This window comes from Mustela lutreola, chromosome 15 (genome assembly GCF_030435805.1).
Source record: "Mustela lutreola isolate mMusLut2 chromosome 15, mMusLut2.pri, whole genome shotgun sequence".
Classification (NCBI taxonomy): domain Eukaryota; kingdom Metazoa; phylum Chordata; class Mammalia; order Carnivora; family Mustelidae; genus Mustela; species Mustela lutreola.
The window spans coordinates 36,998,981-37,021,939 of record NC_081304.1 but is presented as its reverse complement, the minus strand read 5'-3'; the positions used below and the strand labels follow the sequence as shown (position 1 = coordinate 37,021,939).

The window sequence follows — 22,959 nt, the reverse complement described above, 5'->3', positions numbered from 1 at the left end:
TAATGACTTTGAACCCTGGTTCGTGTAGTTCTAAGACGAAAACAAAAGTTCTCTTCTCTCACAAGTGAATAGTAAATCTCATTTAAACCACATGGGCTAGAGTGTCCCCAGTGGGTGAGCTGCCACCTTTCATTCTTTCATTCAACAAAAAAATGTATTGAGGGTCACTATGTACCCAGATCCTGGGAATTGACGGGGAGCATCGCTTTGTCTACATTTATCTTTCTTCAACTCATTAAATGCCATTGCTAGAAAGGTCCTGTGTTTGCAGTCTTCTGCATTTGCTGTCTGTCAAAAGTGAGGCAGATCCGTAAGACCTTTCCTTCTTGGGCTGTTTCCCTCATACATGGACCCCTGGACACACACACACACACACACACACACACACACGCGCGCGCGCGCGGACACACACATTGTGTGAAATTATCCGAAATCTGAGAGCTTCTTCTCTTTCTATTCTAAAATTCCAGTTATATTTATTCCTAAGTAATAGTGAACAGGTTTTGGGTTTTTCCGAGGGGATAACATCATAAGGTAGACGCCTAGGATGCATGAGGAGAGAGGAGTGCTGGGGAGAGCTGTTTTTGGTTTCTGAATATTTGGTCGAAGAGCATATTGTATCTTTGAGCCCTTTACCTCTAGACCTGAGACTTGGTTGAGCTCATCCTCCTGGACACCAAAATACAAGAGTTCAGGGTTCAGAGGCTTGCTTCATGTCTGAGGGCCAGTGAGCCGACGAAAACACACTGCCGCTCAGACAAGGGCTGGGCCACATGGGAGCTCCTTCAGAGAAAGGAAAGCAGTGGCTTTGGTGGAGGGGCCTGTTGTGGGCTTCCCCTCTGAACCCCATGGCCCCACACGTCGTAATGGCAGATGGCAAAGCTTAGGGGAGAGGAATAAAGGTGTTTTTGTCTGTCTGTCTATCTGTCTGTCTGTCTGCCAAGTGAAGGCTACAGACCCTATCAAATCTACTCCTTTCTCTTTTCAGAATTCAACCAGACAGTCCAGAGTTCTGGAAATATGACAGACAAAAGCAGTCAGGATCAGCTGCTGTTTCTCTTTCCAGAGTTCAGTCAACAGAGCCAGGGGCCTGGGCAGTCCGATGATGCCTGCTCTGAGCCCGCCAACAAGAAGATGCGTCGCAACCGGTTCAAATGGGGGCCCGCATCCCAGCAAATCTTGTACCAGGCCTACGACCGGCAAAAGAACCCCAGCAAGGAAGAGAGGGAGGCCTTAGTGGAGGAGTGCAACAGGTAACACCACCAGAAGCTCACTCGAGCAGGCGGGCAAGCACATGGACCTGAGATCCATCCCTACAGTGCTGGGATATTGAAGTACTGGTTATCCAGCTAAGTGTGGCTACAGCAGGGTTTCCCAAAGTGTGGTCCATGGAACCCTGGTTTCACACTATTAAAAAATAAGTTTGAGAAACTTCAAGTGCATTCTTCCTCCCGGGGAGTCGTGACCCATGTTAACCTTAAAAAGACCCTGAGAAGGCCTAGAGTTGAGAAATAAGAAGTGTACATCGCTTTGTTGAGTTGATTGTGAGGAAAGGGGTACTTAAACGATGAGCTGTTATTGTAGGGAAGATAATTTGGAGGTTGCTGGTTCAAAAATAAGATGTCAGTAGGACAAGAACCAGTGTTTGACCTCTATGCAGACCAGGGAAAAATGGTCCCTTAGCCAGAGACTGGCTCTGGCTTTGACCAACTTACTGGTCCAGGAGGAAACTTGGTGGAAAAGAATTGGTTAGATCTGTCCAATGCACTCTGCCCACACTGCTTAGAATTCTTCTGTATCTTAACAACCACATATAATTTTAAAGAAAATGATTAGAAATCCTTGGGATATCTTTTTTTTTTCTTTCATTCCTGCCATCTTCCCTGACTCCATTAACTTTGACTTCCTAAAAAGTCTGGTCTGCAAAAGGTGGGGGACACCGGGGTGGCTCAGTCAGTTAACCTTTCGACTCTTGATTTCAGCTCCAGGCATCATGATCTTAGGGTCGTGAGATCTAGGCCCATGTCAGGCTCTTCACGGGGTATGGAGTGTGCATGAGGTTGTCCCTGTCCCTGTCCCTCTGCCCCTCCCCCCTTTCTTGTACGAGAGCTTGTACTGACTCTCAATAAATGAAATGAAATGAAATGAAATAATAATGAGTCTGGTCTTTGCTCTGGCCAAGACCTGCGGGCTCTCTGTCCATCTCTGGGCTGGGCTGGCTCTGACAACAGGATATGACTAGGGAGCTGAAGCCAAGAAAGGACATGTCACAGAATCCCCATGCTGTGCTCTGTCCCCCTGCTAATGAGAAGCCCACCCCCAGCCCCCAGCGGTGTCTGATAGTCCCTCTCCCACCTGGCCAGCAGTGATAAAGCTAGAGACCATGCACCTCTCTGTTCCTCCTTTCACCACTCCCAGCCTGCCCTTTGAAGAGGATTCCTGTGGCACATAAGGAATATGGCATCCCTGACACCCTGTGGGGGCTATCTGAACCCTAAACGAACAGAAGTCCCTCGAAGGGGTTCAGATGGAGCTAGCGAAAGATTTCACCTTTTGTAGGTTGGGAAGAGTCACAACATAAGATATCAAGAGGCCCTGTCTGGACCCTCTCCCTGCATTACCTGCCCGTTGGCTGCTCTCTCTGTGTGGGGAGCCACACCAGAGGCCTGAGCCTCTCATTCCGGGGACACAGAGCTTGTGCGGCTCATTTTCGGCCCTACTCCAGCCAGATAACTCCATGGGCTGGACTTCTCTCAGAACAGGCTTTTCCCCAGGCCCCACCTCTGTCCTTGGCCTCTTCACGCTCCTGAGCAGAAGCACTGAGATGTTGTGTCTGGGGCCAAGGACCAGCAGGCCTCCCCCTGGCTGCTCTCACTCACCCTCTTCCCCTGCTTCCTCCTCCCCGTCCATCCTCAGGGCAGAATGTTTGCAGCGAGGTGTCTCCCCCTCCAAAGCCCACGGCCTGGGCTCCAACCTGGTCACTGAGGTCCGTGTCTACAACTGGTTTGCAAACCGCAGGAAGGAGGAGGCGTTCCGGCAGAAGCTGGCCATGGACGCCTATAGCTCGAGCCAGACGCACAGCCTGGACCCCCTGCTCTCCCACGGCTCTCCCCACCACCAGCCCGGTGCCTCTCCTCCAAACAAGCTGCCAGGTAAGCCCGGCCCAGGCCCCAGTGCCTCGGAGGCCCAGCCAACCTGCTTCTCCCCACCGGTCTGGGCTGGCGCAAGGTTTTTCCCGAGGAGGAAATGGCAGGACGGTGCAAGAGCTGGCCCGCTCCCGTGGCCAGAATGTTCTTGGGAGAACAGTGTGTGGCTGCACTCAGGTTTCCTCTGAGTCCTTGCTCAGACTCTGGGGAGTCCCTCTTCCCCAACTTTCTCTGGGTCTCCTTTCTTCTCCCTGGGTGGCTGCTGACTCAGCAAAGCAGGGCAACAGTCCGATGAGATGGGAGAGGCTGCTTTATTGGCACTCCACATCTGAACTACAGGGTCCCCTCTACCCCGTCCAGATCCCATGCCGGAGCTCCATCCAGCCCTAGCAGGGGGAGCCCAGAGGCCTGTGGGGAAGGGCCACTCTGCTGGCAGTCTCTTGCTGGCTTCGGTGCTCTGCCAGAGTTAGTGCAGAATCTCACCTGACAGCTTTGCAGGGCTGAGATGGCCCAAACTGGTTGAGTCCCTACTGTGCGCTGCCTTGTGCTGGGCCCCCAGCCTGAGTTAGGCGTCTCTGCTACGGGGTTTGGGCTTGTCGCGCCCAAAGCCTACATCGTCACTGTGGGAAAGCGCCCCTATATGCTGAGTGGTGCATCAGGCCTGGTCTGAGGCAGAGCACTTCTCCCCGCCCCGCCCCTCCCCGCCCCCCAGGGGCTTAGTCCTTCCCGGAAAGCTGGCTGCCCAGCCCAGCGTGAGGGTGCTTACTGAGGCTGGCTTGGTGTCCATGTAGAAAGAGGATGGCATGATCTGCCCCCTGCTCTGGGGAAGGGTTTGCTAAGGGAGAACCAGGCCTCATTTGCAACTCTGCCAGCTGCTTGCTCTGCTGCCAGGAGCGGTCTGAGGTCTGGGGCTGGCCTCAGTGGTGGGGGGCCCAGCTGGGCTGTTGCCAAGCATTTCTTGCACACACTGCTCCCACATGACTGCTTCCAGGGTGTCTGGGTACCTTGGCCAGGCCTGAGGCCTTCTTGGAACCCCACTCCTGCAGAAGGGAAAGGTTCGGCCACGCAGGGAAAAGGTTCAGGTTATTCTTGAAAGGCCAAGAAGCCCCCTCTCCCCCCTGCTGCCCCACCTCTGAAGAGCACTAGCCTGATGGCAGAGTAAGTCCATCCCGTAACGGAAATCCAAAGCAAGGGTTCAGAGGGCAGACCAAACGGCATGTGGCCAGCACAGAGCATGACTGGGGCACTTGCTGCCCGCCTGCGGTGATCCACGGAGCAGGGGCTGGAGCGGTGGGGGGCGTGGTTGGGGCAAGGGGCATTATTGAGAAGACAATGGCTATTGTGCTGGGACCTGTGATCTCCACACCAAAGTCAGGGAGCCTGCAAGCCGAACAAAGGCTGGGCAGCTTTCTGACAAGCTGGGGTTGTGGTGAGGTCACCACAGGGTCGTTGGCGGAGGCCTTCTGTATACTGACAGGAGACACAGAGCGGGGCCAGAGGAGCCAGGCAGGTACTGGAAACTGAGCAGGGTGCATGCCAAATACAGCCCAAGAGCCCTCTGATCGGGGTCCTGAGACGCATGGTTCCCCTGGAGTGGGTTCTCTGGGGTCCGCCGACCAGACCTCAGTCTTTGAAAAAAATCATGGAATCCTAGAACTGGGAGGAGTTTCAAAGAAGGAAACAGAGACCCAAACAAAGCAGTAACTTGGCCAAGTTAAGAGAGCGAGGGTGGCAGACGTGCCTAGAACTCGGGCCTGCCGATTCCCACTCAGCACCACGTAGGTGCGTGTGCGTCCTGCCCACAGAAGCTTCTCGTCTCCTTGGGAAGGCATCGTGCTGGCATGGAATGCACAGAACCATCTAGGGCCCAAGGCTGTCGTCTGGGGCTTCGTGTGTGTTTCTAGGGAGGGACTCCTGTTTATAGAGCAATAATTAGGGGACACTGTGTGTGTTCATGTGGCCGCCTTCCCCTCTGCCTGAATTTTCACTCAGGGCTCATCGTGGCAGTCCTTGTGCATCCCCAGAGAGGGGGTTCTCTGGACTTGGTTCTGAATCCTGCCCCTAGCTAGCCAGGTTGATCCCCACAACAGCAGGGTTACCCAGTCATGTCACTTCTCCAGGTCCGACTTGCCTGTCTGTAGAACAAAGAAAGAGGACCTGCCTCATCGGGCCCACGTGAGGATTAAATGAGAGAACGTGTAAACACCCACTTTCCCAATAAATGGTGACGACTCTCATTATTACTGCGGTTTTGACAAGCAGCCGCAGAAAGAAAGGCAGGCAGCAGTCATCCGTTTCCTTCGGACTTTCACACCCGGGGGCATCGTGTCCTAAGAGGCGGTGACATGCGCCTGGGGTGCAGGACGCTGGGAGGTGTGATAGGCTGCAGGGGTAGCAGTGAACTGTGCTGGGGCTTCCAGGGGACACACCCCAGGCTCGGCAGACAGCAGGCTGGAGCTCCGGGCTCAGGGTGGGCTGCGTACGGTTTGCAGAGCCTGGCAATGTGCTTCCTATTGGTATGGCCTGTAGCCAAGCCCAGAATGTACCTGGACACAGAAAAAAAAAAAAAAGAGCTCTGTGGGGGGCCAGGGAGAAACCAAGACCCAGAGTCAGCGTCAGCCCTAGTACCCTCTAAGGCTGAGCCTGGGGTGGGGGGCAGGGAGACAAGGCCCCAGTGCCCCTACTCTGCTCTCCTGCCACCCCCCCCACACGTGAGCCAGGAGCCCCCGGGGGCACAGGAGAAACCCATCCTCCCCTTGACCCTTCTTCCTGGAGAAGAGAGCATCCCATTTCTAACGAGCCCCTGGTCTCGCGGCCAGTGTTGGTGGGTTGCGTCCCACTGGCCCACAGTGACCACAGTGTGACCCGGGGGCTGGAATGTCCCGCACAATAGGAGTGGCAGGGGGAGCACTCTGCCTCTGTCAGCAGCTGATTGGTTACAAGGTGCCCCACAAACACCCTGTCAGCAAAATCAGCTGTTTTCGGGGGCTGCCCCTCCCGCCTTTACAATCACGCACCAGCATGCAGCCCAGGGTTGTCATGGCTTTGTCCCCCTTATGCATGCTTAATTGACAATTAAGTTGGGGCTTTGAACCAGCCTGGCTGCCGCTGATGGGCCTTCATCTTTCCAGGGAGAGTCACAGGGGCACCCTTTGTTTGCTCTTCTTGGGGGCCTGAAGTTACTGTAGCGGGCTGCCGGCAGCCATTTATCTTCAGCCTGGAAGGCCTTTATCTGCAATCCGCCCCCCCCTCATTCCAGCTCTGGCCAGCAGGAGCTGTCCCTGGTTAGAGGCCCCATGACAGCCCATTCTGAGGCCATTGAGGAGGCCCGGAGTGATGGCCCCATCTCCATTCTGGAGCGGAATCAAGAGAAAGGCCCCCAAAAGGTCAGAGAGCAGGGCTGTGGCAAGGAAAGGGACTGGTTGGAGACAGGTGCTTGTATTGATTGGCTCAAGAAGGAGGAGGAGGAAGTTGGCCTGCAAGGGAAGCCGATGCTTGGGCCAAGGCTAGGGATCCAGCTGCATGAGCTGTGGGGCTCCGTGTAGCCTCCACTCCAGTCTGCAGCAGACTCACCTGGACAGCTTGCCAGCGAGGGGCAGAAAGACCTCATCAGCCTTCATTCACCCCACATGTTGTGTCCTCGCTCTTACACCATCTTTTGGGGAGGTTGAGGTTCATCCTCCTAGAAAGAAAGTGAGACACAGAGGTGAGAGGGAGAGCCCTTTCAGAATAATCTTTGGATACCCTGACTGGCAGCCTTTTTACACGGGGGACTTCATTTCTGTGGCCATGTTCTCTTGCCTCCCTTTGAATTCTGTTGCCCCCTCTCCAAGCCCAGGGTGGACTTGATTGGCCCAGTGGTCAGATCAGAGCTTGAAACCCATTGAATCCTGCTACCCACTTCCCCTGCTTGGTCTTCCCCAAGTCACCCACCAGAATCGAAGCCTGGGTCTTAGACAAATCGAACCCTGGGCCAGGATATCTGTGTGGTTGCTGCTGTTTCTCCCTGATGCAGAAATTGGTAGGACTGGAGGAAATCTCCAAAGTGCCCAATGGAAGGGTTATGGCTGCATGTGAATAATCATAACATCTAGTGTTGATTAAATATTTCCTGGGTCCCAGGCCCTGGGCTGAGCGCCTATATGCATCATCTCAGTTAAACCTCACAGCCCCCTTATAAGGGTAGAAACCTTCTGTCCCCACACCCCCATTCTACAGTCAAGGAAGGAGAGAGGTTTAGAAGGTAGATAATTTGCCCAAGTTCATATAGTTAGTAAGTGGCAGACAGGTTTAGAACTGTCACACGCTTACTATCTCTCTGCATTATGCAGATGCTAAGAACTTAGCAGGCATGGAAACATACACACTACACATACACACACTACTCCCATAGTCCCTTCTTCTCCCACATTCTTACTGCTCCCCTCTGAATGACAAAAAGGCTTTTAGGAGAGCTGGGCCAAGGATGGAGGGGTCACCCAGTCTGGCTGGTTTATTGCTTCCCGCCTGCCCCCACCCCCAGCAGTTGCCCCTGACCAAGTAAGATTCTGCACCCTGCCCCAGCAGGAAATTCAAGCCTCCTCTTTCATGAACCCAGCCCCATCTGGGTAGGGATTTGAACTGCCCTTGTAGTCAGCCCTGTCTGGGGCACTAAATGCCTTAACAGCTTAATGGGGCCCAGAGACAGCCTGGGCACCTCAGCTCCCCTCTGGAGCTCCGCCCCCTCCCGGGGCCCCCGCAGACAAGGGGCGGGGTTTATGAGGGCGGCTGTAAAAATATTCATCTCCACAGCAAAGGTCCCCCTGGCAAATAAGCCCCATTGTCCCTGAGTAATAGATCATTGCAGTTCAGAAAAGAAACAAATCCTGCCTTGAAACATCTGGTACTTCAGGAAACACTTTGGTACCAACACTTAGGAGCTGAGCGCTTCTCCTCAGTCGGGACTTTATCTGCTGGTCGTTTTATCTGCTAAATTTGAAGGTCGTTTATCTTGCAGTACCACCCCATGGGCTGCCACTAGATTGAGGAAGACAATCAGGATATTAATGAGATTAAGAGGCCCAGCCTTCAGAGGCTTCTGCTGGTAACCTCCTTCTGATAGTTGTGGCCGGACCCTGGTCTGCATACAAAGACACCTGGCTGCGGGCTGGCTGGGCTCAGAGGCACTACACAGAGAGGCTGGGAGATACGGGAGCGCTATCGCAGTAGGCAGCCCGGTGGGCCATGCCTAATCATCCCCCTGAAGGACCCTTAAATGATTCAAGGACTCCTTGTTGTCTCCAATCAGCTCGAAGGAGGAAGGAAGCTGCCCACAAGGGCAGAGCCCTGGCCAGCAGGTTCCTGGAGAAGTGCCCTTGGAATCTGTGTTTTTTTTTTTTTTCTTAAAGATTTTATTTGAGAGAGAGCACACCCACACAGGGGCAGGAGCAGCAGGGAGGGTTAGGGGGAGAGGAAGAGACAGACTGCCCTGGGGTTCGATCCCAGGACCCTGAGATCAGAACCTGAGCCCAAGGCAGATGCTTAACAGACGGAACCACCCTGGAGCCCTGGTTGTTGAAGGTTGAAGCGAACTTCTTGATATGAAGGCCCAAGATCTGGCATTTTGCCTCTACCCACTTTTCAAGGAGAAGTACAAGCACAAATGGGGAAGATATATAGATGTAGATATGAATGAAACATAACCCCACAATAAGGTCAAGTCAAGCATTCAGTTGTGGTTATTCTAGTGATCTGGTATAGGGGTTGGCACACTTACCCTGGAAAGAACTAGACAGTAAATATTTTAGACTTTTCAGGCACTATAGTCTCTTTTCACAACTGCTGGACTCTGCAGAATAAAAGCAGCTCTGGACCATATATAGGTGAGCGAATGTGAGGGTCTTCCAGCAACACCTGATTTATGGGACTGAAGTTTGAATTTCCTATAATTTCCAAACATCACAAAATACCTTTTAACTTTTTCCCTAAGCATTTAAAAATGTAAAAACCACACTGAGCTGATGGATCCTACAGAAACAGGCTGCTTTGGAGTGTGGGCCATAGTTAGCTGACCCCCACTCCAGGATGATGGTTCCCAAACTTTGTCACACCTTAGAAATCAACTAAGGAGCTTCTAAAAATCCCATTGCCCAGCCTGTGCCATAGACGCCTGACCATCAGTAACCCAGACGCTTCATACACACTGAAGATGATCTGTGGACTTGCTTTCATGATCTAGCAACAGAATCACAGGCTGTCGGGGAAGACCTGAATTCCACCTTCAACTTGACCACTTATGAGTTATGTGACCCTGGGCAAATCTCTGTGATCACTAAGCCCTAGTTTCTCAATTTGTCCAATGGGGACACCAAGTCATACAGATGCCACAGGGGTTAAATGAGATAATGTATGGAAACACCCTGGAGATTGCAGGTGCTCATAAATGGTAGCTAATGCCATATCTTGCACAGCCTTGTTTTGGGGTTCCCCCCTCCTTTCCCTCCCTTCCTCTTGGAGGTCTTCCAGTCCTAACCCTTAGAGAATTTTTTTTTTTTAAATTTTATTTATTTGACACACAGAGTGCGCACATGCACCCACAAGCAGGGGGAGTGGCAGGGAGAGGAAGAAGCAGGCTCCCATTGAGTGGGGATCCCGATGTGGGGCTTAATCCCAGGACCTCAGGGATTGTGAGCTGAGCCAAAGGCAGATGCTTAGCTGACTGAGCCACTCAGGCGCCCCCAGGTTTTTAGACAAATTGAGTGTTTTCCACTAGATACTCATCTTGGTGTTTGCGGCCGGCGAAGTCTGGCCTCCCTCGTAGAATACTGTTTTTTATTCTTCCAAGGACGACTGCCCTGTGACATCCATAGCAGACTTCCAGGGCCATGTCCGGTACAATAGGCATGTAGTGCAAATGCACTAAACCGGAAGAGAAAAGTGGGGAAGCGCCAAGGATCATGGGGAGGGGCAGAGGCTCATGACCATGTAGCCAGGAGGTCAGGTTCATAAGATGACCCTGAATTTCCTGGAGGGCATTTTTCTCCTTTAATTCAGGGAGGCGTGAGCACCCTGCTTGTGAGTAATTAGCCCCGGGAATCTGCCAATTAGAGGGGGTGTGGTCCTTCCTCGGTGGAAGCCTGGTCTGAGAAACTTAATGGTCTTTGTTCTTAGGAGGGAAGCCCCCCCAAACTTAAGGTGAAAAGAGCAGCAGGAAGGGGAGGGGGAGCACACCCCCTGCAGTGAATGCGGGAAACCTCAGAAGCTCCAGAGGGCTGATTTTTCTGGAAGCTCCTCCCCTACACCTGTGAGCCAGCTTCTGCTCTAGACCGCTGCCCATTGCCCTCCGCTCCGGCTGCAGCGGCCAGACAAACAGGTCATCGATGAAGTTTGGTCTCTGATGCTTTCAGAAAGCCAAGAACCAACTTTCTTAGGACCCATACTCACGTCCTTCTCAGGTTGGAGGAACACGGAGCAGATCTCTTTTGGTGTTTAATGATGCTCCGGAGGGAAGTCTACACCCCCTGAGGCAAACAGGCTACAAGCAGTCCCTTCCCGGACCACACTCAGAAGGGTGTATCTGGGTCATGGGTGGTAGCACCCCAGAGAGGCTCAGGCTTGATCTGTGGTTCTTTCACTGTCTGGTGGTTACTTGGTCTCTCTGAACCTCAGTTTCTTCCTCTGTGAACTAGGGATCATGGTACCTACCTCCTGAGGGCTGTTGAGCGTCTTAAGGATGATCCACAACCAGGTGTTATTGGCTCTGGAGCCCTCCAGGCCTTGAGAGGAAGGAAGAGCTCTGGGTTTCCCTGGGTTCTTGACAGGGGTGTAGCTTGGCAGTTTCACCCTGGAAGTCTCTCTTGTGCAGGAGCCCTGCTTCTCATTTGAGGCATCAGAAACCATGACATCGCAGTATTGGCAAGACCTGGGCTTCTCACATCTCCTTCCCAGGCCACATAAAAGGCATCTGGGAAGCTCATTAAAAGCATGCATGTCTCCTTTTTAAAATCAAAACCTGGCATGGGGGGGCGTCAGGCATGGGGAGTTTCAACAAACTCCTGAAGAGATGTGGAGGTCTGTAGTCAGGGCTGGGTATTGCAAGGCCTGATGGAACAGGAGGGTCGTGAAGGGGTTGATGGTTGTCTGGATGGCCCTTTGCTGAGCTGGGAGAGGTGAGGCAGCGGAGAGAAGGGCCAGAGACTCCAGAGCCATGATTGAGCCATGATTGGAATGACCTTGGGCCAATTGCTTCACTTCCTAGGGATTCTGACAAATGAGAGTGTTGGACCTCTTGGGTCTGACAGATTATTATTTGGAGATGGGGGATCCTGTGGAGTCTTGGGACGACGCAGCAGCGGAAGGTTGGCCATTGTGATCTCTTATTGTTAAGTTCATCATCTGTCCCTCTCCCTTGCTCCTTCCCCATTTCAGGAACTGTGTGCTCTTACAATCCTTCCACCTTTATTAGGGACCATTAGAGCTTTACAGCACCAGCAAATTGGGTGGGGCCAGTCACAATAAACAGATTTATAATGGGTGGAAACGAGACACCTATCCCTGTTGGAGGTTAACACTTTCAGGGCCTTTGAGTGGCAGCCCGCCTGCCCAGGCCTTCTGGCCCTGGGGGCTGCAGGGAGCCTCCTCCTGGCCAGCACCTGTTGGACTGCGCTGGCAATAAAGCCCTGTGAGTTCTTGCTTGGCGAGGATGGGAAACCTCTAAATAACATCTCTCATCTGCGTAACATCAATTTGCATGGTGGGTGGGCACAAAATAACTGCTTAATATATCTCAACATATTTCATGAATGGAAACATTCGAGTTTACAGATGGAAACAGATGGATCTGCTCCTCCTCCTGGAGAATCCTCCTGGTAGGTGAAGTAGAGGGTTTGTATCCCTACGTGTCCAAGAAAAGAAACAAACCAAGTAAGGCTGTTCTGTCTGCCAACAGAGCTGCTCTGGAAGGCTCTAGAACTGTGTATGTATTCTGAATGGTAGAATTCTGGGCCGTACCAGCGTCTGAGCCTCAGTGGGCTTTCTTCACCACTGGTCCACAACTGGTGCCTGGCATAGGGCCAAGGTTCTGTGTATCTTGCAGTGATGAGGTCTGTCAGGGAGGGCTTCACATCCAAAAAGGTGAATGCATAAATCCCATTTTATTATCTGTTTCTCAGTTTTAAACTGAGCGAGTGGTATTTGTTTCATTTTACATAACATAGTATGTTGTTATTTAAAGCATGTGTTCCCTTTCCTAGAAACAGTATCATCCAGCACTGTCTGCATTGATGCTGCTTAACCAGCATATACAGCCTAACACACACACACATACACACACATGCACGTACATCATCCAACATTAAATGCTACCAGAAAGTTTTCAAAGAGCAGGAGTATTCATTCTCCTAATGTTCTCATTTAGTTTCTACTAGTTTAGTTTACAAGCTTAGTTAAGTCTGCTCTTTTGATTTAGTTCTACTAGCTTAATGTTCTGCTAGATTAGTTCTTATGATCTCTTACCAACATGATTAGTTCTTATGATCTCTTACCAACATCCCTTGGGCAAGAAGAGAGCTAGTGTGGCTCTTCCTGAGGTTTTGTTGAGCAAGCTGAGGTCTAGGAAAGGGACTGGACGTTGTGCAGATCAGAGTCATTTGGCAAGATGGCTCTAAGCTGCCGCTATCCTTAGGGGGCGCTCCCTGAGTGCTTTGCCAGTGCTCCTTGACAGTGGAAGCCAGTAACCATCCAACCTCTGAAGCCTCGGTGAGTGACACCTGGTGCTGCCTGGGACTGGGGTCCAGGAGATGGTGACCAGTGGCTATCTGTCATGATGATGACGATGGTGATGATGCCTGGCAGCGGTGATGAAGAGGCTGGGGTCTGGCCAGGCAAGTGCCCATAACGAGGCGGCTCCGACACTTGACAGGCCTCAAAGGATCTTCTCCCTGGGTGTCACTTCCCAGCAGGGCTCTGCTTATGAATAGGTTGCAGTGGAAAACCTCTCCTTTCTGAGGCAATTTTATGAGCCCTTCAGTCACAATACAGATGTCTGTTTTTAGGACCTTACTTTTGTGTGGACACCTAGTGGCTCAGTCTGCTGATGGCTTTATAGCCTTCCCCCATTGCCCAGACCCACTAGAAGCATCATCATTCTCCTCGCCAGCCAAGCCCAGGGGCCTTTGTTGCAGCCACATTACCCCTCCCCGCAAAGGCTGCCTCTGAGAAGAGAGACCCCAGGAGCCAGACTACAGCCGGGCTCTGTCTGTCCTCCCTGCCTTTACCCTAATGATGTCCACCATTAACCCTTCTCAGTTTTACTCCAACTTCCTTTGGAGAAAAAGGCATTTAAGTGACTCATGTTGCCACAGCAAATTCCCATTAATTAATCCTTCCTCAAAGTCACCCGATGAGGCTCCATACTGGGTTCTCACAGGGTGAGTCTAAATTTGGGTTCCCACCCACAGCCCCAAACATTTAGAAATGGTCATCCTGTGCTTATGGAAGCACCCATTCCCGTCCCCCTTAAAGCAGCTAATGGGGGTTATGTTTAGGTCTCAAGAAATCAGGAATGGGTAGGCTCCCCACAGGTGCCCCATTGGCCCTTTTTCACACCAGGCAGAGCTCTGCCCAAGATCTCTGCTGCTTCATACGTGATACTTACACCACTGTGCACCAGCCTCTGGCCTTCCAACACCAAGTCACCCAAACATGTCTCTGCTATATCTACCTTGATGATCTTTTACTCTCTTTCTCCTCCTCTCTTGCTCCCCCTTCTCCCTTCTTCAAGAGGCATGGCTCCCACTAACCTCAGCAAAACCAGGAGATCTAGAGGAGAGATGTTTCCCACTCCCACTTCTCCACCGTTCTGTTCAGCAGACCGGCAGTGTGGGTCCTGCACAGGGCCAGAGCGTAGTGATTCATTCATCAGCTGCTTGTTCCAACAGTATTTACTGTGTGCCTACATGGCTGGGCTCCCAGCGCCCGGGTGGCTCAGTCAGTTAAGCGTCTGCCTTTGGCTCAGGTCATGACCCTAGAGTCCTGCAGGATCGAGTCCCGCACGGGGCTCCCTGCTCTGCGGGGAGTCTGCTCCCTCTCCCCCTGCCACTCCCCTTGCTTGTGTACGCACGTTCTCTCTCTCTCTCAAATAAATAAAAATGGAATCATTAAATAAATGAAAATAAAAATAAATGGGCGAGGCCCTGTGCAAGGCGCTGAGGACACAGTGGAGAAGGCAAGCAAGGTCTTGCCCTCATTGGATGTACATTCCAGCAAGGGATACAGCCAAGCAACAAGTAAACAAAACCATTTCAAACCATTGGTGGCTCATGATGGAGCCCAGCGTACCTGGAATCGATTCGGGGTCTACAGGAAAGAGGAAGAAGGGTCAGCTTTGGAGGGGAGACAAGGAGCCAGAGGTAGTGAAAATAACCTCTTCTTCGTTGAACCTCAGTTTTCCATTCTGTCAGATGGGCATCTGGGACACACGGAGAGCAGCATGTGTAGGGCACTCACAGAGGTGAGGACTTCTTGAGCTCTCAAGGGCTAGCCTGGCCTCTCTCACTTGTAGCCACGGACTCTAGGCTGTAGTGCTCATTGCCAGTTGTCTGATGTTTACCTGTAGCCACTGACTCTGGGGTAAGGACCTGGCGGGGTGGCCCAGCGGGCCTCATGGGGAGGACAGGCAAAGTTTCTGTTGCCCTTCTACCTCCCCACATGTGTGATTTTCTCAGGCGCTCTGTACACGTTAGGGTCTGTTCTCAGCCCAGATGCTTTAATGGAAAACGACTTTTTTTCCCCCCTTTCTTTTCTTGGCTCCCTCTGCTTTGATTTTTATAAGAAAACCAGTTTGTGGGCTTCCCTTAAGTATCACTCCACTTTACTCCTTGAGTTCAAGAGTGTTTACCGTCCCCGCGGGCCTGTCTGTGTTTCTGCCCTTACGAGCCGGCCTCCTCACCGAGCCACCTCAGGTAGAAGGCGATGTGGAATTGAAACCAGCCTAGTGTTTGAACTGCTTTCATCTTACATCAGCTTTTTCCTCTCAGGCTTTCAGATTTTTAATCTCCTGAACTCTCTGCAAACATTAATCTTGATGCCCAGAGAGGAGGAAATAGGACTAGGAACTGGCAGGAGTCCCGTGTCGCCGATGAGGACACTGAGGCAGCAGGGCTGTCTCCTGTATGGAAAGCTCTCGTTGCTGGAGTTCTAGTCACACAGCGGGGAACGGTGCGCCCACTTTTATCCCAGATGAGCGTCTCAGAAGTTCCCAAGACGGAATCATGTGGAAAAAGGGGGAGTGGATTGCTGTGGACACCATTACCGGGCCCCCATCGGGACTGACCTGATTCCTCCTGACCCCCTCCCCGGCCCTGAGTTCTGGCGTCATAGCAAAGACAGCTCTGTCTGCCCATAATTGATGGACAGGGTTGTTTCCTTTTCTCCTTCACACGCTCCCTCTTGCCTGGGCTTAAGTTCCCAGTTTCTCGACCCAACAGGGTTGGGCTGTGCTCTGCATGAGGTTAGAAACACACGGGAAGAATGTGTGTGACAGAGCCCTGGCCCGTTGAGTAATGTTTACTCTGTTGGTGGCTGGGACGCTCGTTCGCGCTGGCAAAGGTCCACCGGTTGGAGGAACATTCCTGCATTATCAGGGATGGGAGATTGGCTTGGAAACGTCAAGGGTGAAAGGCATCCCACCAGATTCTGGGTACAACTCACAGACCCCAGGAAAATGGGGGCCCTGGCTTCAGTGCCAGAGGCCACGTGGGGACAAGCCAAGCTTCACAATTGCCCAGGAGGCCTCACCCCCCTCTTCCCCCCACTTCCTATAAAAGAGCAATTCTGGTCATGTTTCCCTGGCTGACATGGCTCTTCTGTTTGCCCGGCTTTTTCTCTCCCTGGAAAACCCGGTGCTTCTCTCACTTTATTTTACTCACTCAGTATTCTGGCTTCTGAGGAAGGAAAATCCATACGGCCATCTTGTAGATAAGAATGCCGAGATGCCCAAGTTGACCGGCCCAGGATCATCAAGGCAGAGAGACAGAGAGAATTCATTTCAAGTGTCTCGATGCTGATGGCCTGTTGATTTCTGGAATTGTGGCATTCCGGCTGTTTTTAGAAGCTCTCAGGGAGCTATAGTTCCCGCCCCCTGAAGCACAGGTTTCTGAAAAGTCCTTGTGGTTAATTACACCCTGAGTGGGTCCTCTCCCAGGTCCTCCTGCAAGGCAGTTGTATCTGGCCTCAAACACAGGTCCATAGCCAGTTCTGTAGAAGCTGACATTGACGTCAGAAAAACCACAGTGCTCTGTAAAGTCACGCATAAACCATGAGGTTTATGGGTTGGGGGGGAATGGGGTTAAGGACACACTACTCAAAACTTCTCCAGTGAACACCCTTTGAAGAGATAAAAATCTAATAAAAAGATGAGCAGAGTTTTACTCCTGTGAACTGGTTAGGAAGTGTTTCAGTGCAACAATATATGGCATTTTACCTTGAAAGAGCCCTAAAGTTTGCAAAGGGGAGCAGGTGTCACAAGGGCTTCAGCCTGTGAGTTCCCATGAGGTGGTGGGCGGAGGACTGTCAGAAATTGAAGGGAAAGTTCTAACTCCAGATATGGGTGGAGGTGGCCGATAGCCCATGCAGGGAACTGCTGGTAGCTGGTAGAGGCTTGAAGGGGGTGTGTGTGTTCGTCTGCGTGTGCACGTGCACACTAATGTGTTCAGTGTTTTCCCCTGTGGCTCCGCTTGGCTGGGTGCAGGTTTCTGGATTCCTCAAATGGGAAATTCACGTTGCATTCAGATTATTCCATAATGTATCAATAGAATTGGAACAGATGCATGCTTTTAACACCAGCATTCCCGTAGGACTGACTGCATTTTCTCCTTCCGCCGGAAGGGATGCTCTCTTGTCCTGGGGCATGCCTGCTCAAAGCAGCTGAAGGCTCATTCCTTCTTTCAGTAAATAGTCACAGTCCCAGGCTCTCTGTGAGGCTCTGAGGATGCCACAATGAGTAAATAGCCATGCCTTCCTTTAAGAGGGAAAGAGAAGTACCCTGTCAAAGGAACATTATGGTGCCAGGGGACGGACTCCTGCTGTAAGGTTCTCAACTGTGTGTAAAATGCAAAGGGCAAAGCAGGTAACTACCAGGATGAATCAAGGAGAGCTTCACAGAAGTGGTGACATTAAGCCCTCTTAACAAAAAAGATGTGACATGGAGAAGAAGGGAAGAGCTTTCCCAGCAGAGGGAACAGCAGAAGCAAAGGCATGGAAGCAGGGGGTGAACAGGCCAACATGACGGACAGCAGGTGCTCTGATATGGCTGTATGGGGGCGTTGTGTGAGAGGCTACAGCCAAGGTGCTTGGAGTCCCAAAGGCCTGATTCTGCTAGTCCTTGCTGTTGTGGCTTTTACAGGAGGCAGTGAGGGGCCATGCTGGATTTTCAAACAGGGCAATGACATGGTACGAGTTTGTTTCGGAAAGAAATCCCTGGCTGCAGCAAAGTGAAGAGTGCCCTGTAGGAGGGTGCTGGCACAGGAAGCCGAGTGTGAAGATGCTGGCTTCTGGAACCATGAGTTCCGTCATGCCTTGATACTTCTGACCGGTCGTATTGCATGGAAACTGGATGTGTTGTCTCTGTCCCACATGCCATCAGGAATTTAGAAAGAGCCCCATACCCATGATCCTGAGGCCTAGGAACAGGTGAAGTAGGTCACCTCCTCCCCAGGACCTCAGGGATGGTTCTGGATTCTAGCTGGGAGGACTTTGGCTGCTGGACACAACGTGCTGTGGTTCCTAGGACCAGCAATGGGGACGTGGCCAGTGAGTGCCTTGAGCCAGGAAGTGAGTGCAAGGTAGAAGACCACCTTCTGGCATTGTCTGTCTCCTCTGGACCTCCGGGGACCTCTGGGGCTATTGACTCAGCATCTTCAGTCAGTCGTATTAAACCAGAGCCCTGGTGGTATATTCCCGTTCAGAGTTCATGGAGGTAAAGGAAGAAGGGGAGAGGCCATTCTACTGCCCTAGTGTAGTACCTGGCCTGTGACAGGGGCTCAGTCAAGTTTTGTGATCTCAGCCTTCCTGAAAACATCTTTTAGACAAAGATGGTCCCAAGGTAGAAGGAGCTGAGGTATCTTGAGCAATTGTTATGTGCTAGGCAGTTTCTGGGGACTTTCACATCTCTTAAGGTCATTCGTCTTGACCTAAGGGGCAGAGACTGTTAAACAGCAAAGAAACTGAAGCTCAGGGAGGTTTAGTCACTTCCCCAAGGTCACACAGCGCATGTGTGGTAAAACCAGGATTTCAGCCCAGGTTGCTGGGTTCCAGAGCCTCCCCCTCGCTCCTTCTCCTTTGAAGCGCTCTTCTGGGTTTGTGAAATACCCAAGGACCTGGCCTCTCCTTCCTCCAACGAGAACACTATTTCTGGTGCATCGCCAGCAGATACCTTGTGATACACTTTCCCCCTCCACGCGCCCTTTCAGGCGGCTGCCTGATCCCAGAGCCACCTTCTCTGGGCCCAGAGTGATTCCCAGACTCCTGGGGAGAGGAGCACGGGTCGGAAAGGTCACAGGTGAATCAGGAACGGGCGAGCAGCCCCCTGCCTCACTCCCACCACACTCAGGGGGTGATAGCAGCCCCCTCTCCCAGCGGGCTCAGAGGTGAGGAAGCTGGGGTTCCCCCAATACACTGAAGGCAGGGCTGGGATCAAAGAGGGATCCCCTAACTCCCTCCCGATGCTCCCTCTTATCCAGAGGTCTAGGCCCACCGGTCTTTTAACACAACAGCCCCACCTTGACATTTCTCCTAGAATGAAGTTCTGCTGGGCAAGAAAACGAGGTTTAAAAACCACGGCAGCCTCGGGCTACATTGCTGGGGTTCTAACAAATGGCTCTCGACACCCCTTCTGCCAGGCTCCTTCCTAAAAGGAGGCTTTTGTTTCCTGTGGATATCCTTGGTTAATTATTTTTAAATAAATAATTCTGTAGCCTGCAGTAGGGGAGAAGCCTCTCCATGACCCATATTTGATCATCAGAGGACTGGCCCTCTTCCTTCGGCCAAATTAAATAGGCTACAACCGGAGTCTGTTTGACTTGAGGCTGAATCGATGGCGGGGACGGGCTGGGAGAGGAACGCACACCTGACTCCCGCGTTATCACCGCGCTCTCCGGAGCAGAGCATCTTGGGGAGGTAAATAGCTGGCCCGGGAGTCGGAGAAAACAGGGTGAAGTCCAGTCCCTCCAGAAGGAAAGAATGAGAGCAGCAGAGGCCAGGCCTGCCTCCCAGGTTGCTTCCAGAGCAAAACCTCAGGGCTTCTTCAGGGAAGGATCCTTGGGGAGCCCTTCTCCAAGGACAGGTCATTCCACTGGGTGCTTAGCACCTGCCCCGGGTTGTCTAGAATTCCAGAGTCTTAGGACAGGTACCTTGGGGTCCCTCTCCATACTAGTCCCCTCCCCACCTATAGTTACCCCTTTTTAGCATTAGGCTAGGAGACTTACAGATATTTTCTCCTATCTCGAGATCACTGTGTTAAGGATATGTTTCCTCCATCGTATGAGACAAGGCTATGGCACAGACAGAAAAGTCATTTTCCCAAGATCATCTCCAAAGAGCAAATTCAGGAATCAAGCCCGAGTTTCTCTAGCTCCTGAGCCCACGGTCTTCCTCACTGTCCCTCCTTGTCAGAAATCTCTTTCTCTTGCTGATGTAAAACCAGCCTCCCTCTTTTCCATGGGATCTGCTCTGGCTCCTGAGCTCACAAGGCACACATCTTTCTTCTTCTGCATAACAGCACTGGGAGCTGTTGGGACACACCCTGCCAGGAGTCCAGTGGGAAATGTGAGTGGAGAAAAAGAACCTAATGTGACCCAGTGGGGCAGAGTAGAGAGACTTTGGGGACTGCAGGTGGCTGTGGAGGAACATGGGCAGGACCAGGCAAGGGGTGCTGGTTTGGAGGCAGGGAAGCCTTTCCTCCTTTTAACATTATGGCTCCTGTTCCCCCCAAAGTGGAGTGCCCTAGACCAATAACCACCAAATTCCAATGCTGTCCCACTGCCACCCCCACCAGCAGCCCCAAGCATCAAAGGATGAGGACAACCACCAATAGAAGAAGGTCCGTAGAACACACAGCCGCTCAGAGTCAGGCAGATTGCTTTTGAAGGTTGGAAGTCTGCCTTAGCATTTGTTTGTTTTCTTCCTAGTCCCTTATGGCTCTGGGTCATATCAGCCTTGGGTAACGTCCTTTGGATGGTGCCAGGAAAACTGGCTTGGGTCTCCTTTTGGCAAGCTTCGTGTTAGTGATTTGGAGGCTCCTGGTGGGAGGGGGGGCTTTGTAGCCTCCTCGGGAGGGTGGGGCCCTGGGGGAGCAGGAAGCAGGGCAGCGGGAGACAGACCAACAGAACCAGTGTCCTTCATACAGTCAGAGTTAATATGGGGAAAGCTGGCAGATGGAGAATTGTAGCCAGACAGTTGGCCCACCTCTCCAAGCAATGGCATGCCGAGAGCATTCCATCTCCCTACCTTGCAGGTAGACCCAGGGTCCCTCAAACCTTTTTGTTGAATCCAAAGTGAAAAACAAGAACATGGTCTCCATCAGCTTTGAGCTTAGGTGAGGTGTCCCGGAGACCCCCCAGCTTTGTCTTTGGCTGTCTCCTGGGCACATCCTGCGAGACTTTGACCCTGCAAACTGGGCCCGGGTTCTTTGCCCCCCACCCCCTTTCTCCTTCCTTCTGTAGGCCACCTCTGCACAGCACTTTTGCCTTTCTGAGCGCAGACCTCTGTTTTGGTTCCTGAGCAAGAGGCAGAGTCAGAGCAGTGAAGCTATAAGCATGCTTGGTTCTCCCCTCCCTTGCAGACTAATCATCCACATCCCTCCAGGATGTGCTCCCTGCCCCACCTCCTGGTGGCTGCACCTTCCCCTGGGCCCTGGGAAGCCAGCCAGATGGGACCCCATCAGAGGAATGTGAATTACAGAGCCCAAGACTCCCAGCCGCAGCCCCACATCCCTGTCCTGCTCTGCCTGTGTCCCCCCAGGGGCCTCTCTGTCTCAGCCAAAACCATGGTGTGCAGCGATGGATGCCTTCTGCTATGGCTCATGCAGGGGTCCTCCCTGGGCAAGTGCCTCTCTGTAGAATGGGTCTGCTCGTACTTGGCAGGCTCCACATTGCCATGAGTGCTGGGAAAACATTTCTAGAAGGCATTTGGAAGAGTAAAAGAAATACTCTTACCAGGAAGAGAAGGCCAATCTCCGCACCTAAATCCTGAAACAATTACGCTAAAGCAACAACGAGGGGAATCCTCTCGTGCATTGGAGTTCCTTCCTTCCTTCCTCCCTCCTGCCCTCCCTTCCTCTTTCCCTGCTCCCTTCCTTTCTTCCTTCTTTCCTCTGACAGGTATGTATGAAGTGGTTACCAAGTGACAAGACACTAGGGATACCACCATGAACAAAACAAAACCGACAAAAATGCCCTGCCCTTGGGGAGCTTACATTCTAGAATTTGAAGTCAAGCCCACGCCACCTCTAACCTAGAGAAAGATGGCCAGTGTTTCTTGTGAGCAGACGGGGGGAGGAGAAGGCTACTTGGCCTTCCTGGCGTCCACCCTTGCCAACAAGGGGAGCCGAGTCTGTGTTCCAAGGCCCTGGGGGCACTCACGGCTGCTGTGGGGTCCGTCTTGTTTTGCAGGCGTCCGCTACAGCCAGCCGGGGAACAGTGAGGTCACTTCCGCCTCAACAATCAGCCACCATGGCAACAGCGCCATGGTGACCAGCCAGTCCGTTTTACAGCAAGTCTCTCCCGCCAGTCTGGACCCTGGCCACAATCTCCTCTCACCTGATGGTAAAATGGTGAGTACACCTGGGCCATTGTCGCTCTGGAGCTGATAAGATAAGAGGCAAAACAAACACAACTTCTCACAAGGCCTGCCTCAAACAATGAGCCATTGTAGCCCCTTCGGGGAAAATGGGGGCTGTCCAGAGTTGGAACGGAAAGGTAGGACCGGTGACCCAGCCTTTGGCGGGTAGAAGAGGTGTTCGGTTTGAACCTAGCCAATAAATCTGACAGAGTTCTGCTCTCATTTTATTGATTGAATGCCTCATAAAGGAGCAAGCCGGGTGGGACCCTGTTTGTTTTGGGGCCCGCCAAAGACATTTGCGTTGATAAAATGTTCATTCTTACCCACCCCCCACCAAGGCCTCCAAAGCCAGTCTTTTCACCTCAGAGAGGACTTCACTTGGAAACAAGCCCCCTCTTTCTCTTCACCGTCCCCAGGTGCTGGCATAGAGAGAAACTGAGTCAGGATTTAAAGGGTGGTAGGGATGGAGGGAAGCTTCTTGAGCTTCTTGATGTACCTCACGGAAGAGCACAGCACAGAATGGTGGGGTGGGGCAGTGCTTGCCCAGTGAGAAACACCGACTTTGAAGTTCCAGGGACCAGGGTTCAAATCCCAGCTCCCGCACTTAATAGCTGAGTAGCCTTGGGCGGGTTACTGAACTCTTAGTCTGTGTCTTTCTTTCTCAGCTATAAAATGGGGGTGAGAACAATACAGTAGCTTGGGGGGGCAAGTGTGCTAACAAGTTAAGACTCTGCACCATGTCATAGAGTTGAGAAACGCCGTGGTGGCGTGATGTGGATGTCCGTGTCCCCCATACCCACAGCCCACACCCAGATGTAAGTTTAGCACACTTGGTGAGGAATAGACTCTTTGAATTGACAAGGCTCTCACTCTCTAGCCACACAAGGGCAGGGGAGCACGACTGGTGAGAGAGACAGGCATTACGACACCGGTAAGGGCAGGAAATGGAAAACTTTATTCTTTGGGTCACGCTCTGTGTTTCTGTGGGGGAGGAGCTGCT

The 22,959-nt window shown here is 52.2% G+C and overlaps 1 protein-coding gene and 1 long non-coding RNA gene across 7 annotated transcripts in view; one reads left to right on the top strand and one right to left on the bottom strand.

Annotated features, from left to right (window-relative positions):
* Positions 1-22,959, top strand: part of HNF1B (HNF1 homeobox B) — a 51,583-nt gene that overhangs the window by 9,008 nt on the left and 19,616 nt on the right. For 3 of the 5 annotated variants that reach the window (XM_059147488.1, XM_059147487.1, XM_059147491.1), the window contains exons 3-5: positions 989-1,253; positions 2,917-3,152; positions 21,791-21,951. In XM_059147488.1, coding sequence (XP_059003471.1) covers positions 989-1,253; positions 2,917-3,152; positions 21,791-21,951 — 662 coding nt within the window. The remainder of the gene's footprint in view (positions 1-988; positions 1,254-2,916; positions 3,153-21,790; positions 21,952-22,959) is intronic. The other 2 variants (XM_059147490.1, XM_059147489.1) reach the window with 1 other exon arrangement.
* Positions 5,502-21,819, bottom strand: LOC131815681 (uncharacterized). Of its 2 annotated transcripts, none has more exons than XR_009347810.1 (3): positions 14,463-21,819; positions 6,720-6,828; positions 5,502-5,692 (listed from the first exon to the last, which is right to left on the bottom strand). It is a non-coding gene; the product is annotated as an uncharacterized LOC131815681 (long non-coding RNA). The 2 variants fall into 2 exon arrangements; XR_009347811.1 differs by having other exon boundaries at positions 16,052-21,818.